The 13,014-nt window shown below is 37.6% G+C and overlaps 1 protein-coding gene across 3 annotated transcripts in view; it reads right to left on the bottom strand.

Moving 5' to 3' along the window:
* FMN2 (formin 2) overlaps positions 1-12,500 on the bottom strand; it is a 271,921-nt gene extending 259,421 nt beyond the window's left edge. For 2 of the 3 annotated variants that reach the window (XM_059715762.1, XM_059715757.1), the window contains exons 1-2: positions 12,163-12,345; positions 5,410-7,398 (exon numbers count right to left, since the gene is read on the bottom strand). In XM_059715762.1, the coding sequence (XP_059571745.1) occupies positions 5,410-7,324 (1,915 nt within the window). In that variant the 5' untranslated portion in view covers positions 7,325-7,398; positions 12,163-12,345. Of the gene's footprint in view, positions 1-5,409; positions 7,399-12,162; positions 12,346-12,377 lie in introns of those variants that run through there. The other variant, XM_019500542.2, reaches the window with a different exon arrangement.
* Positions 12,501-13,014: the final 514 nt, after the last annotated feature.

Below are 13,014 nucleotides of genomic sequence, written 5' to 3'. Positions count from 1 at the left end.
TGCATATTTATTATTATCCAGATCATAAACCCTATACCTGTGGTGGAAGAACTCAACTTACAGTACTGATGACTGGTGCCAAATTCACTGGACCAAATTAGAAGCTGCTGTAAAGGAGCTTACATCTCAAGTCATTTCTCTGCTCATTACTTTTGGCAGCTTTACACAACGGAAATTAAGATCAAAGCCAGGTCCACTGTGTACAGACAGCATGAAACGTTGCCAGAAGCCCTTTATAGTGGTAAAACTAAGGAATATTTGGCAATGCGGAGGGGAAGGTGAGCTCTGGTTCAACAAGTAAGCTTTACTCCACACAAAAAAAAAAAATATTATGTGAGGGCTTGGGGCACAGGCATAAGGGAGCAGTACCACACCCTCCACAGTGGCTCCACCCTGCACAGCGGCAGTGGCACAGTCACTAGCTGCAGTAGCAGCTCTTTTTGTGCTCTCTACTCCCACCCAAAGGTGGAAAAGCAGAACTGTTATTCTGCTTCCCTTCCTTTCAGTTATGTTACTGGTTTTTGGTTAATAGATTCTTTAAAGGAAAAATATTTCCAAGCAAATGTACAGGGACTGTTTATAAACAACAAGAATTCCCCAAGTCAAATGGTTAAATCTTTGTACTAGTATAGAGTATAAAAAAAAAGAGTAACATGATATTAAACACCATAAAAGTCACTGCATTAGTTATCCACATTTAGATGATCAGCCTCTTTCTCAACAAAAGAGAAGGTATTCAAGTGTGTGATCTCTCTCAACGATTAGTTTCAGTCAAGTTTCCATGTGCCACAGGTATAACACAGGTGCTAGCACAGTAGAGCTTACTGTCAGCTTCCTCCACCTGCTAGACTGATTCACTCCCCTCCACTTCTTTACTTCCCATATATAAAGTCCCTAAGTGAGCCTGAACAATTAATTTCTAGTTCAAACCCAAATCAGGTGGTGTTTCAGACCTTAGGTTTGATGTTCTTCAACAAAGGAGTCATCTGAAAGATATAGTCACTTCACTCCTAGAGTCTCAATAACATGTCAGACAAATGAAGACCAGGGAACCAAATGTAATCAGACCCAATTAGAATAGTTTAAGGAGTATTACATTCCCATTAACATTGCTGAGGTTGTAAGGCCATCCATCTCAAACTCTCAGAAAAAGCAATGTTTCTATGAAAACATTCAAGCAAGGTATTAGCAATGCATAAGCAGTTATTTCATCAGTCCCATCAGAGCCCATTATTAAACATAGAAAACAGTTTAGCTGTAGCTGATTGGTTTACAATCCTTTTCTTTTATAACATGACACATTTTCTGTTGCTTCCAATAAACAATATTTAATTTGCTGGTATGCTTTAGAGCTCTCAATAATATCAGTGTACTAAAATATATTTTTCTTATATACAGCTTTCTTTAAATAACTATTAAGTATGCTTTTAACAGGCTGGAGAATTAACAAGCTTTGTAAATTTTTCAAGATCAAGAGGTACAAGGATCAGATACTCATTTAATCTATGATCTCTTTGCAGGCTCTGGCAATTTTGGAGTGTATTAAAATGGGTGTAAATAAGGTTACACGTATTATAAATGGTGAGCTCTGTATGAATGAAACAGGTTTCAGTCACAAAATAGTGACTGCCTTCAGGTTTTTGGTGGGTTTGTGTTTTGTTTTTTAAAGGCTAAAACAGGAAAAAAACTAAACATCTGAAAACATTTTTTAGATACAACATATTTAATTCAGCTTACCTGATTCAGTCAATTTAACAAACATACTGCAGCCAGGAAAACATTTTAAAAAAACCCAAAGTTTAATTAGTTACTACCTGAAATGGCAGAGTGAGTCTTTACAGATAGAATTTATAATGGGAAGCTTTACCAGCTCCTTTATCATCAGAGTTGCTTAGAATAACAGCATAATAAAAAGCAGTTAATAAAAGTGGGCTTCATCAAATTTATTAGCTCTTCTATGTATGTAAATTTTCAGGACAACCATTCCACTTCCACGCTAAAGAAAAAAAAAACATTTTCAATTCTAGAGCTATCACTCAATATTACAGCAGTGGAAAGCAGGATCCAAACCTTCCATTCATTCATGTTCTCCTGCACCCTTTTGGGACTATTACTTATAACAAATAGCCCTATTGTGCATAATCTTGAAATCCAGAGACTTCTATTTACTGTCACTGCAATTTCAAAACTCAGTCATCAGCACAAACCCCCCCCAAACATACACAAAAAAATTTCAGAGTGTTCTATAAACCAGTCCACACATCACCCTTAGTGGGTGCATCAAAATCTAGGTATCATGCTCTGCTTATCCTGATTTCTATTTGTATATAAAATATACAAAATTACAAGAGGTTTTTTTGGCAAACTATATTGCATTTTTTTTTGGCCAAGACAGTTGACCTCATACCAGTAGCTTTTAATTTCTAAGCTTTATATTTAATGAAAACAAAAATATTTAAATCTAGTCTGGGAGAAATTAGGGGGGAAAGTTACAGATTAAAGATGTTGCAATTTCACATACTCATTACCATACACGTCATATGCCAGAGCAGCCTGATATACACACATGGACCCTTGTAAAAAAAAAAAATCACATGGTACACAGCCTAACTACAGTATACTGTGAAAACTAGGCCAGACATCTGCTCAAAACCTGCTGTCTGTAAAATCAGTGCTTGAAGTTTGGTGGAATATTTAACTCAATTCAAGACACAACTGCAGAATATTATGTATTCACTGCAGCTAGTGCCTAGGGATTTAATGCTCAAAGGAAAATGACCATGTGCAAAGAGATATAAGCCACCATATATAAAATCCTGTTATAAATCCTGTTAGGGAGTCCAAATATTTAACTGCACTAGGAACACTTTTTTCTTAAAGACCTACTATTCAAAATTTAGGGGATATACCATACTTTTTGTGTTTCTGAAAATGCTGCTATGAAAGCTGCTCTCAGTGAGAAAGCTTTTCTGCCATTCCAATAATGAAAGAACAAGACCAGTTTCTGGGAAAAGAACATAGGAAATGCTCTGGTAACACTACTTCATTATTTACACTTCTTCAATTTACAAACAAAAATACAAAACAAGAGAAAGATGACGAGAGATAATCTTTTTCTACATAAATTACACGTCCAGTTTTCCTATTTTAAACATAAACCAGCCTGCATAATCTGAAAAGTATAATCACCCTTTGCTTGAAAAGACAGCTGGTATGTACATGCAAATGAGGGTCAGAGTGATTTCCATACGAGGCAGAGCTGCTGTTGTACTGGACACTGCTCCTTTCACAATTATACTGTAAAATTACTGGGGTAAAACAATAAATGCTTAAATGCTGATGAAAAAATTAAAAGCTATGATAAAACTTGAAAACACAAAATTCTTTGAGTTCTCATATAAAATTAATTTTTCAAAGTAATATCATAGGATGGTGGTATCTTAGTATAGTTAGTCTTAAGTAATTATAAAGAGAAAATTATAGGAATATTTAAAATACTGGCAGGTAGGTAACTGCATAGAATTATGTATTAATGGTGAGAAAAAGATTTAGCAAATCCAAAGTGAAATGGAGATGGTCCCACATTAAAATATTCAGTTCCAGAGAGGTTTGAAATCAGGTGCAAAATTCACAATAAACTCTAGATCCCAAGTTTTAATTATCTCTGATCTAATTCCAAAGGTCACGTACATAATATTTGTTTCTTCCTTCTTTGAAAGAGTGAGTAAGCATGCTGGCATTATTTATTTTTGTAACTCAAATAATTTTGATACGTTACCATGAATTTCCCAAACCCAGCAGTACTCAGCTGTTGGACAACAACCACTAGTAAAACTGACTAGAAATAAAGGTTACATTTGCCTGTTATATTGTTTTGGGAACATGTAGAGCAGAAATTGAGGAAACTACACGACTAGTAGTAGTACACTAAATTAAATTTAAAGTGATACTTAAAACCTAAGCCATGAAAAAGTAACATTTTCAGTAGGAAACTTAAGAAACAGTTGGTGACAACATTGATTATTTTAAAACCTATCAAAGGAAACACCACCACTTAAGCTTTAAAAATGCAAATGATTAAACTTACTACTTTCTAAAGCAAGCACTAAAAATGGTATTCACTGCATTTTTGCAAGTACACTGAAACATGTATGGTAGAAATCATACTGATCTCTATTTCCAAAATTAGTCTGAACACTAGTTGTGAGTTAAGTTGGCTTAGTCTCACAAAGGATATTTATGTAAATGTATTGTTTGTAGCAAAGTAGGACATTCCCCTTGATATCAGCTAATTTTTGTATTTTTCTTCAGTCTAAAACTATTAGTATACATTGTTGAATTCTCATTGCATACATACCTCCAAACACACAACACAGGCCTTCTCTATTTGTACAATCATTTTTTTCCCCTCCCCCTCCTTAGCAGAAGCCCCAGATATAAGGATGGAAGTAAGAGGAAGTATAATAGATAATTCTAATCATGTTATATTTTATTGGAAAGATTATTATTAAGCTATGCACTTCTAAGCCTTCTTGACAAGATGCCCAAGGAGGAAACATCAGAGGATGCCTTCCAGAATAAAGTATACCTGAATGAGTCACATGGCAAATGGGCCAAGAGCATCAAATAGCAACACAAATATTCCCCTTTCTCCATTTTACATTGTTTTTAAAAAAGGAGAGCTAAGACTTTAAGTATTTTTTTGGCCATGATACCACCCCCAGCTCTGTGCTTGAACTCCTTTTCCCATTTTGCTCTAGGTCTTTCTGTAGAAGGAATTTGTAATATTTTATATTCAATACACAAACACGTCAGATAGGTCTCCTGGATCAACTAGCTTTGAAAGAATAAAAATTTAAGTGAAGACTGCCTGTCCACTCCATTTCTATTTTGTATCAAATATCACATCTTGCACACCGGGCTCCAAAATTGGCCAATGCCTACTAGTTTCCCAGCAAGCCTCTAGACACCACTGTACTACAACACACACTTGCTCACAAAACAGTTTCTCTCTGAACTTTTCGTTTCTGCCAAGAGCCTGAAACCAAACATCCTGAATCAATTTTCAAGAACATTATTCTGAATAATACCTGTGGGAAAGCTTTAAAGCCTTAAGTTTGTATCTAAAAGATTAAGACCCCAAATCTGGGAACAGTCATACATGCCACTAACTGGGACTAGTTGCAGGCCACAGAGGAATACTCCCAGGTAAGAAGTGCACATATGTACGTGTTTGCAGTGCTGATGAATTCTATTTGTACAGACAAGATTCAAAACTAAAAAAAGTATCCCTTCAGACATATTGCAACATCTAAAAGGAGCTGCTTGAGAATGTCTGAAATATATATTTATGTTATTTCCACCCAAGAAAGTCACTTTGGAAAAGTTACCTTAATAAAAGTCACTCACCTGTAAAGACATTGGGAAAGGTATCTGTAGAAGCCTGCACCCCTGAGGACTTTCTTGAGTGAGTCAAAGGCACTCTTTCTGCTTGAAATCTCTCCCTGGACCCCCTGGGCTCCAAGTAGTCTGCAGAGCCTACCTTTTTAGATATATCACATTTGTGATCAGATAGCTCCTCCGTCCAGTCTGCTGATCGACTAAGTAAACCAGCCAAACTAGCAGACCTTTGCTTCTTGCTGGATGCCTTTTCTTTTTTGTGGAAGAACTCGTCCTTCCTTGTGAAAAGTGGGCTCTGCGATGGGGATGGAGAAGGCGAATGGTTTGGAGAACTCAGCTGCCTGGTTGTGGTTTTGACATAACACGGGTTAATGAGATAGGGCTTGAAGCATCGGGAACTTAGTGCAGGGCTCCCCGCTATCCCCTCAGAGGACAAAGTGCCATTTTTCATTTCAGTAGGCAAACTGCCATCCAATGCCTCTTGGCTGGCTGATGTGCTGCATTTCCCTTCCTGAGTCTGAGTGGCAGGATCGTGGCCTGCGTCTGAAATAGCATCATCTTTCACAGAGCCTGGGAAATCAACAGCTTGCACTTCTCTAATTGTAGTATCTGAATCTGTTGCTGAGGTTGGAAAATGGAAAGTGGAACCATTTACCAGAGATCCATTTTCTATCACAGCTGCATCTAAATCTGGGTGATCTTTTACTTCGTTAGCTACCTCATTCACTCCAGCAGCAAGGCGTTCCTGCTCCTCGGTCAATAGGTTGTTATAAGGAGGCCCTCCCATATTAGCTGCTGCTTTCAGTTCACTTTCAGTTTTACTGGCTGTAATGTTTTCTGCAATTTCAGATATTGCCGAGATAGCCTGTTCCGTTTCTGGGCTACTCTCTTTGTCACTGCTGGTTACTGAAAGAAACCGTTCAATATCTAAGGGGGCTGCTTGAGAATTAGCCATGTGTCTGTCCATTGTTTTGGTGACATGCTCCTCAGTTCTAATGTTAATTGCCCCCTGCTGCTGCAGCCTAATAGCTTGCTGGATATCAGAAAGCAAATCCTCTTGTTCTGTGGCTGAATGGAAACTGTATATATCCGTATCGGAGCCGGAGCTGGTCCTTTGTCCATCCTGTGCCTCTGCAGCAGCTGGCCGAGTTTCATTTGTAATTTCAAAATGATCAACATCTGTGTCCGAGAGACCCCCTTCATCTGCAGAGATACTGATATCTGGAGTTTTAGTAAGAATAGAATGAGTGCTGTCGAGCTCCCCTGTTTGCAAGGCCTGGCTTTCTAACACATCCTCCCTTGAACTGCTGGTCCCATCTTTAGCCTTGGACAGATTTTTTCTAATCCTCAAATTGGAAAACACCGAGGCCCTCGAGTCTGACTTACCCTTCTTTTTGCCAGATTCACTTCCTTTAGTATGCTTCCCCAGTCCCTTTTTGCTTCCTGCTACCTTCTTTGTGCCTTCTGTATCCTTGGGCCCAGAAGCATCCTCTCCTTCATGCACATCACCTGTATTTTTCTTAAGCTTCCCATCTTGGTTCCCCATGATTTTTAGCAATCCAGCCCCTTCAGAAATCAAGCCATGTTGCTGGATTTCATTTACTCGGCCTGACGGCGAGAGCCTCTCAAGTAATCCAGGTTTGTTTTCAGGCAGCAGTGGTGCAAGGGAAGCAAACGCGTTCTGTGCCTCTCTCCCATCTGCTAGAGCTGCCTTTTTGCATAATGTGCTGCTTGCACTGTGCTCCACCAGGACATGCTCAGTACAGCACTGAAAGCTGCAGACAGCTCCTTCCAATGGCTGCTCCTGACAGAGTTGCTTTTTCACTGGGTTTCTGCTGAGCTCTTGTTTCTTTATGAAAGATTCTGTAAAAAGTATTTCCCTTATAAAAGTGACTTTTTTTTCCACTGTTTGAATTGCCTGCATTGTTCGTTAAGGGAAGATCACAGCTCTGGCTGTCATCAAATAGCTATAATTTCAGGACTTCAAAGTTCATGGTCCTGAAAGAAAAGGAAAGTTAAACCAGAGTTACTATAACAACTTTGTCTTATCCTGGGGAACATGCTATCAAAAATACAAATGTTATGCTTGCTTTAATAATTTATAAAGGTGCCTAAGCATATGTTATCTTAAGAGACAACTTAGTGTCATGTGGACATTACATGGTTACATCATACAGACCATTAAAAACACAAAATAAAGCCAATTTATCACTGTAAAAGGAGGTTTCCTCTTAAAAAGAAAAAAAGTGGAGCCTATATCAATAGCTTCACTGCATACACTTTTAACGATTAATAGCAACCCACTCAGATTTAGTGTACTAGCATAACTAACATGCAAAACAAACAATTTGTATTCTAAAAGGGTACATATACAATAATTCCCAGAAGATTAAGCTCATTAATATTAAAACATGCTGCCATGGTTTCTTCCTATAGAAGCATCTGGTGTGAAACAGACAAAAAAACCCCCCAACTTCACCATTCAAATGTAACTGTAAACTAAAGGATACAGGTAAAGTAGCTCCCTGTTCTAAATATTTCATAATGGGCTTAAATGCTGCTTCTTGTCTACATTTCCAAAATTGCTACTAAGTTTTAACCAACTGCCTTTCTCCCTCATCCCTACCCCAAATTTCTTCTTTACATGTGAGAGTAAATTTACTTTATAGAAATATTTCCAAGTGGTTGAAACATGTGCACTGTCATGTGCATTGTTCATAACGGGCTTAAATGCTGCTTCTTGCCTACATTTCCTGTGTGCTGTATAAACACAGGGTTAAAGTCCATGAAATAACTGAACCAATATGGAAAGAGAGAAGCAACAGAATACTGAAATTGCTATATAAAATCAGGCTAGTGGTCCATCTAACCCAACAGTCTGTCTCTGAAGCATGGCAGTAACAGATGCTTCAAATGAAGGTGTAAGAAACCCCGTGATGGGCACTTATGTAATTATCTGCTCATAAAGGAAGCTGCTTGCTGACACCCTTCAGCAATTTGTTTATGCCCTGAAGGTTTCACTTTCATATAAACAAATATTTAATTTATCCAATGTAACCACAGCTATTTAGTCATGAAAGTGTCATAATCCCTTTTCAAATTGTATTATGTGCATGACTTCACTGATGTATCTGATATCGGTGAGTTCCATGAGAATATTAATAATGTAATAAGAAAGAAAAAGACAGAGAATGTATCTTTCCGCTTTTTCTTTTATCAGTTCTAAAGCTTGTATTTTTGGTTTCAATTATTGTCTCTCCATTTTTACATCAAGAAAAAAAGGTAAGTAAAAGCCTATTATTTTCCAATAATTTGTGTGTTTTTGTTATTGACCGATTTCTGTGTGTGGAAATCTTTCCAGGCCTTTACTAATTATCTGTGCATCTCTTGTATTCCTACTATGCTCTTCAAGAAATTGAATCACTACAACTAAGCACAGTAAACCAGGCAATTATATATTTCTATTTTTTTAATGCTCTCAGTATTATTTTCAATCCCATTCCTGAATACTGAGTTACATAAAACAAAAAAAGTCTGGCGCTACATTTTATAAAAGGTTTACAGGTGCTCAACTCCCTTTGACTTCAGTGGGAGCATCTACACAAGAAGCTACGTCACTGTAGCTATGAGTTCCTGCGTCATAGTTTGTTGCTACAGCAACATAGTGTTGCGGGGCACGAATCATGTTGGCAAAGCTACTGCCCAGTAATGCTAGTTACTGTGCAGTCATTTAGTACTTGCTTAAGCAGTAACAATTGTGTAGTCTACCACATGGGTAGATGCACCCATGTCATCAAGCATGTTCCCAATTAATCTAGAATCCAGCCAGGAATACGCAAGTGGCTCACACTATTCTTTTGAAACTCTTTAGCCTTAAATTTTATCAATTTCCTTTCAAATTAAGTTTATGCTGTAGCATCTGCATTATACAACTCTGATTCTGTAAGTCTACAAGGTATAGCTGTAGCCTGCCTTCTGCCTAACTTCAGACAATATACAGTTAACTACATGTCTCCGATGTAGCATAGTGCAGAAGCACCCACTATAGTTTGGGTACCAGACACAGAATCAGTAGCATGGAACTCTGCAAGCTAATTTGCCCATTCAGAGCTAGCATGGATGTCTTTTGCCTGCACTGTATTTGTACATAGATGTAACCTTAGTCTCATCCTGAGCCTAACTTACCGGTGTCACTTCCGGGCTTTGTCATCTTACTGTTCACCTCCCCCTTTTTCAGATAATTTGCAAGTACACTACTATAGCCCTTGCTAGGGCATCTTTTGCTATTTTGCAAATTGAATCTTCATGACTCTCTATTTCCTTTCTCTGCTTTTTCTCTTAGTTGCTTATTAATGTGACAGTATTTTACTTCTTATCTCACTGTCACATATTCTATTAGCAGATTCTTACAAGGGATTCTAGCCTAAGGGATTGTTTTTTTTTCCAAGTTCAAATAATTTGAATCAAACAATTCACCTTTAGCAATACAGTAAGTATGAGATTAACAACATGATATATAGTTTCATAGTTTCTAGGGTTGGAAGGGACCTGAACAGATCATCAAGTCTGACCCCCTGCCCTGGGCAGGAATGAGTGCTGGGATCATAATACCCCAGCCAGATATCTATCCAACCTCATCCTGAAGGCCCCCAAGGTAGGGGAGATCACTACCTCCCTTGGAAGCCCATTCCAGAGCCTGGCAGCCCTAACCATAAAGTAATGCCTCCCGATATCAAGCCTGAACCTACTCTCAATCAATTTGTGGCCATTATTCCTTGTTATCCCAGGTAGTACCCAGGGGAACAGAGCCTGACCTATTTTCGGCTGGTCTTCCCTGGTGAGTTTATAGACATCCACAAGATCCCCTCTCAGTCTTCTCTTGTGGAGGCTGAGTAGATTCAGGCCCTTTAGTCTATCTTTGTAGGGCCTGACCTGCTGCCCGCTGACCATGTGAGTGGCCCTACTCTGGACCCGCTCAATGCTAGCCACATCCCTCCTGAAGTGCGGCGCCCAGAACTGGTCACAGTACTCTAACTGCAGCCTGACCAGCACTGCATAGAGGGGAAGGAGTTGAGAAAATTTCTTAAACACTGTTGTTGTTGAAGAAAATAATTTCGATGCCACTGTACCAGAATTAGTCTTTCTACCTTTACTCATGTTGAACAATACTTTAAATTTATTAATAGTTTCACTGAATACCAACAGGACTACTCAGGATTACTCCTAGTAATCATAACTAAAATATTTGTAGGTCTCAGTCTTGCAAACACGTACACATGTGCTTAATTTTCAACATTAAGACCATGAATTATCCTACTGTAGCCTGCCAAAAAAAATCAATGCTTTGCAGCTGTAATATATACAATGTATGGTCCCTTCTGAAGGTATGGTATTAGCCTGAATCACTAAAGCATTCTGTGCTTATGTTATGCTCATTTCACAAGTAGTCATTTCACCAAAATTAAAAAGAGAGCAGGTAGCTTGTTTTTATGTTGTTAAACTTATTCTAGTGCAGGAACAGAGTAAAGACATTTTTTTTGGTAATACCACTAACACTATTCTGATCTCATGATTTTTTATAAACTAAAAGCTTATAAATATTTATAGATATAAGTAGCATAAACTATGTCTGATAATGCAGCACAATACATCTTTTAAGTTGGAGTTACTGAGTGGAGTATTTGGTTTTTGAAAATTGCCCATTGTTTACAAAAGGGCAACTACAAGAAAAGTTACAAGTAACAGGAACATTTTCTCACTTAAAACTGTAGCCCTGTCCTGCTAAGAAATAATGAGTTTAGTGGAGATTCCACACAGACAAAGGAAGCTGCCAATACTGTTCTCTTAGGCAAGGACTCTGAACAAAGCAAGAGTAGCAGGTGCTCAGAGTTAAGCACGAGTGTAAGCATTAACTCCATATGAATAGAGCTAAGCAAGTGTATAAACATTCACAGGTTCAAAGCCTTATTCAGTGCTCTCCATCATTATGTTTAGACAGCCAAGTTTACTATACTTCATGCCTCAAATAACTTGCTTTATTTACTCTCCACAACACACAATAAAGTGGAGAAGTGACAGTTATAGGGTTTGTTATAAATAGGAGAGAACATGTAAATTGATACGGAAGCACGTACTATCCAGTGAAATGCTCTTAAACAATATTTGCAAATAATTACACAAGTTTGTTAACGCTAATCAAACACACCATCACTTACAAAGCAAATTCTAATAGCATTTTTTTATTTAGCAAACATGCATCTCCAAAATCCTTTGCAGCTGTTGAGCAGAAACCATATATTCAAAATGATAATTGCAAAATGGGAACATGGCCCAAATCAAAATTCTACCATCAGTGTAAGTTATATTAATACTAATAGTATACTTTTGAAAGCACTGATTGTGTATTATTGAAAGAGCTTTAAAAAACTGGGCCCAAAGTGAAGCACTCCAATACATGAAGAAGAAAATAGATAAGTAGATTCAGCCTTACAGGAACAATATTTTATTTTTAAGAGTATCTAGCTTTTGTTTTCAGTTTAAATAGCATGTCAACAGGATGCCTAAGATCAGCCTTACAAATTGATCCATTAAACATTTGTAACTCGTTATACAAACAACTGAAAGGAGAACAAATCATGAATGTAAATAATAGATATCCCTCTAAACTAGAAACACGTTTCTGACCCCTCACTGCTACTTAAAGGCTGAGAAGATGGTTGCAATATACAAGAGCATAAAAAGAAAATAAGGTTTGAAACTTACATCTCTAAATGCATTTTTCTTGCAGTCTTAAGTTCATTCGATTCAAGATGCATTCCTCTGAAAGAGTAAATTCCTAATATCAATACTAATAGCAGCATTGCTATTACTCTACTTGCAATGACTTGTTGTCTCAAACATACTCAGCACACTCCTCCTGCTTACTCAGCTCCCAACTAGGAACTGGAAGTGCCACAGGCAGCTTTGATTTCACTCACCTGAAGCAGATCTTGGTTTTCTTGGAGCAAAGCCAAAGCTGAGCAGTTCTTTTTCCAAGAGTTGGAAAATAAGTTAGGGAGGGGAAAAACTCAACCATATTTCTCCACCTTACTCCACCTTGAAAAACCAAACTACCCTCTAACCACTTGATGTCACACAGCTGGAAGAAAGGGAAACTACATTACTGTGGCACGTAGAGAGCTGTATTGGGATCTTTAATAAACTTAGTGGGGACCTGGGTTTTTTTCCTTAGCTTATTTCCTTTATTGTTATTTTCGAAAATAATGTAATAGCTGTCATTGATACTTCTATATATAAATAAGAAATGTTTAGTTTAAATTAATGTTGGCAAGCCTGTCAATTGATTAGTCAAATACTGGCAACTGATGGGTCAATTGACTGCATAGTTTTGGACCAAAGAGTATAACAGTGTTACCAAAAATACAACTTTAGAAATAATATAAATATTTTTGACATGTTTCTTAATACAAAACTTGTGTTTGTATTATTTAGACCTATTGGCAATTATTTAAAAAAAATTTTGACCAATATGTGACCGGTCAATTGACCAAACTTTATGTGACCAGTCAAATACCCAACCCTAGTTTGAATATTGAACTTCAAGCATTCCATGAC

This window comes from Alligator mississippiensis, chromosome 1 (assembly GCF_030867095.1).
Source record: "Alligator mississippiensis isolate rAllMis1 chromosome 1, rAllMis1, whole genome shotgun sequence".
Lineage (NCBI taxonomy): Eukaryota > Metazoa > Chordata > Crocodylia > Alligatoridae > Alligator > Alligator mississippiensis.
The sequence above is the reverse complement of the archived record's forward strand: the minus strand, read 5'-3'. Positions and strand labels throughout refer to the sequence as shown.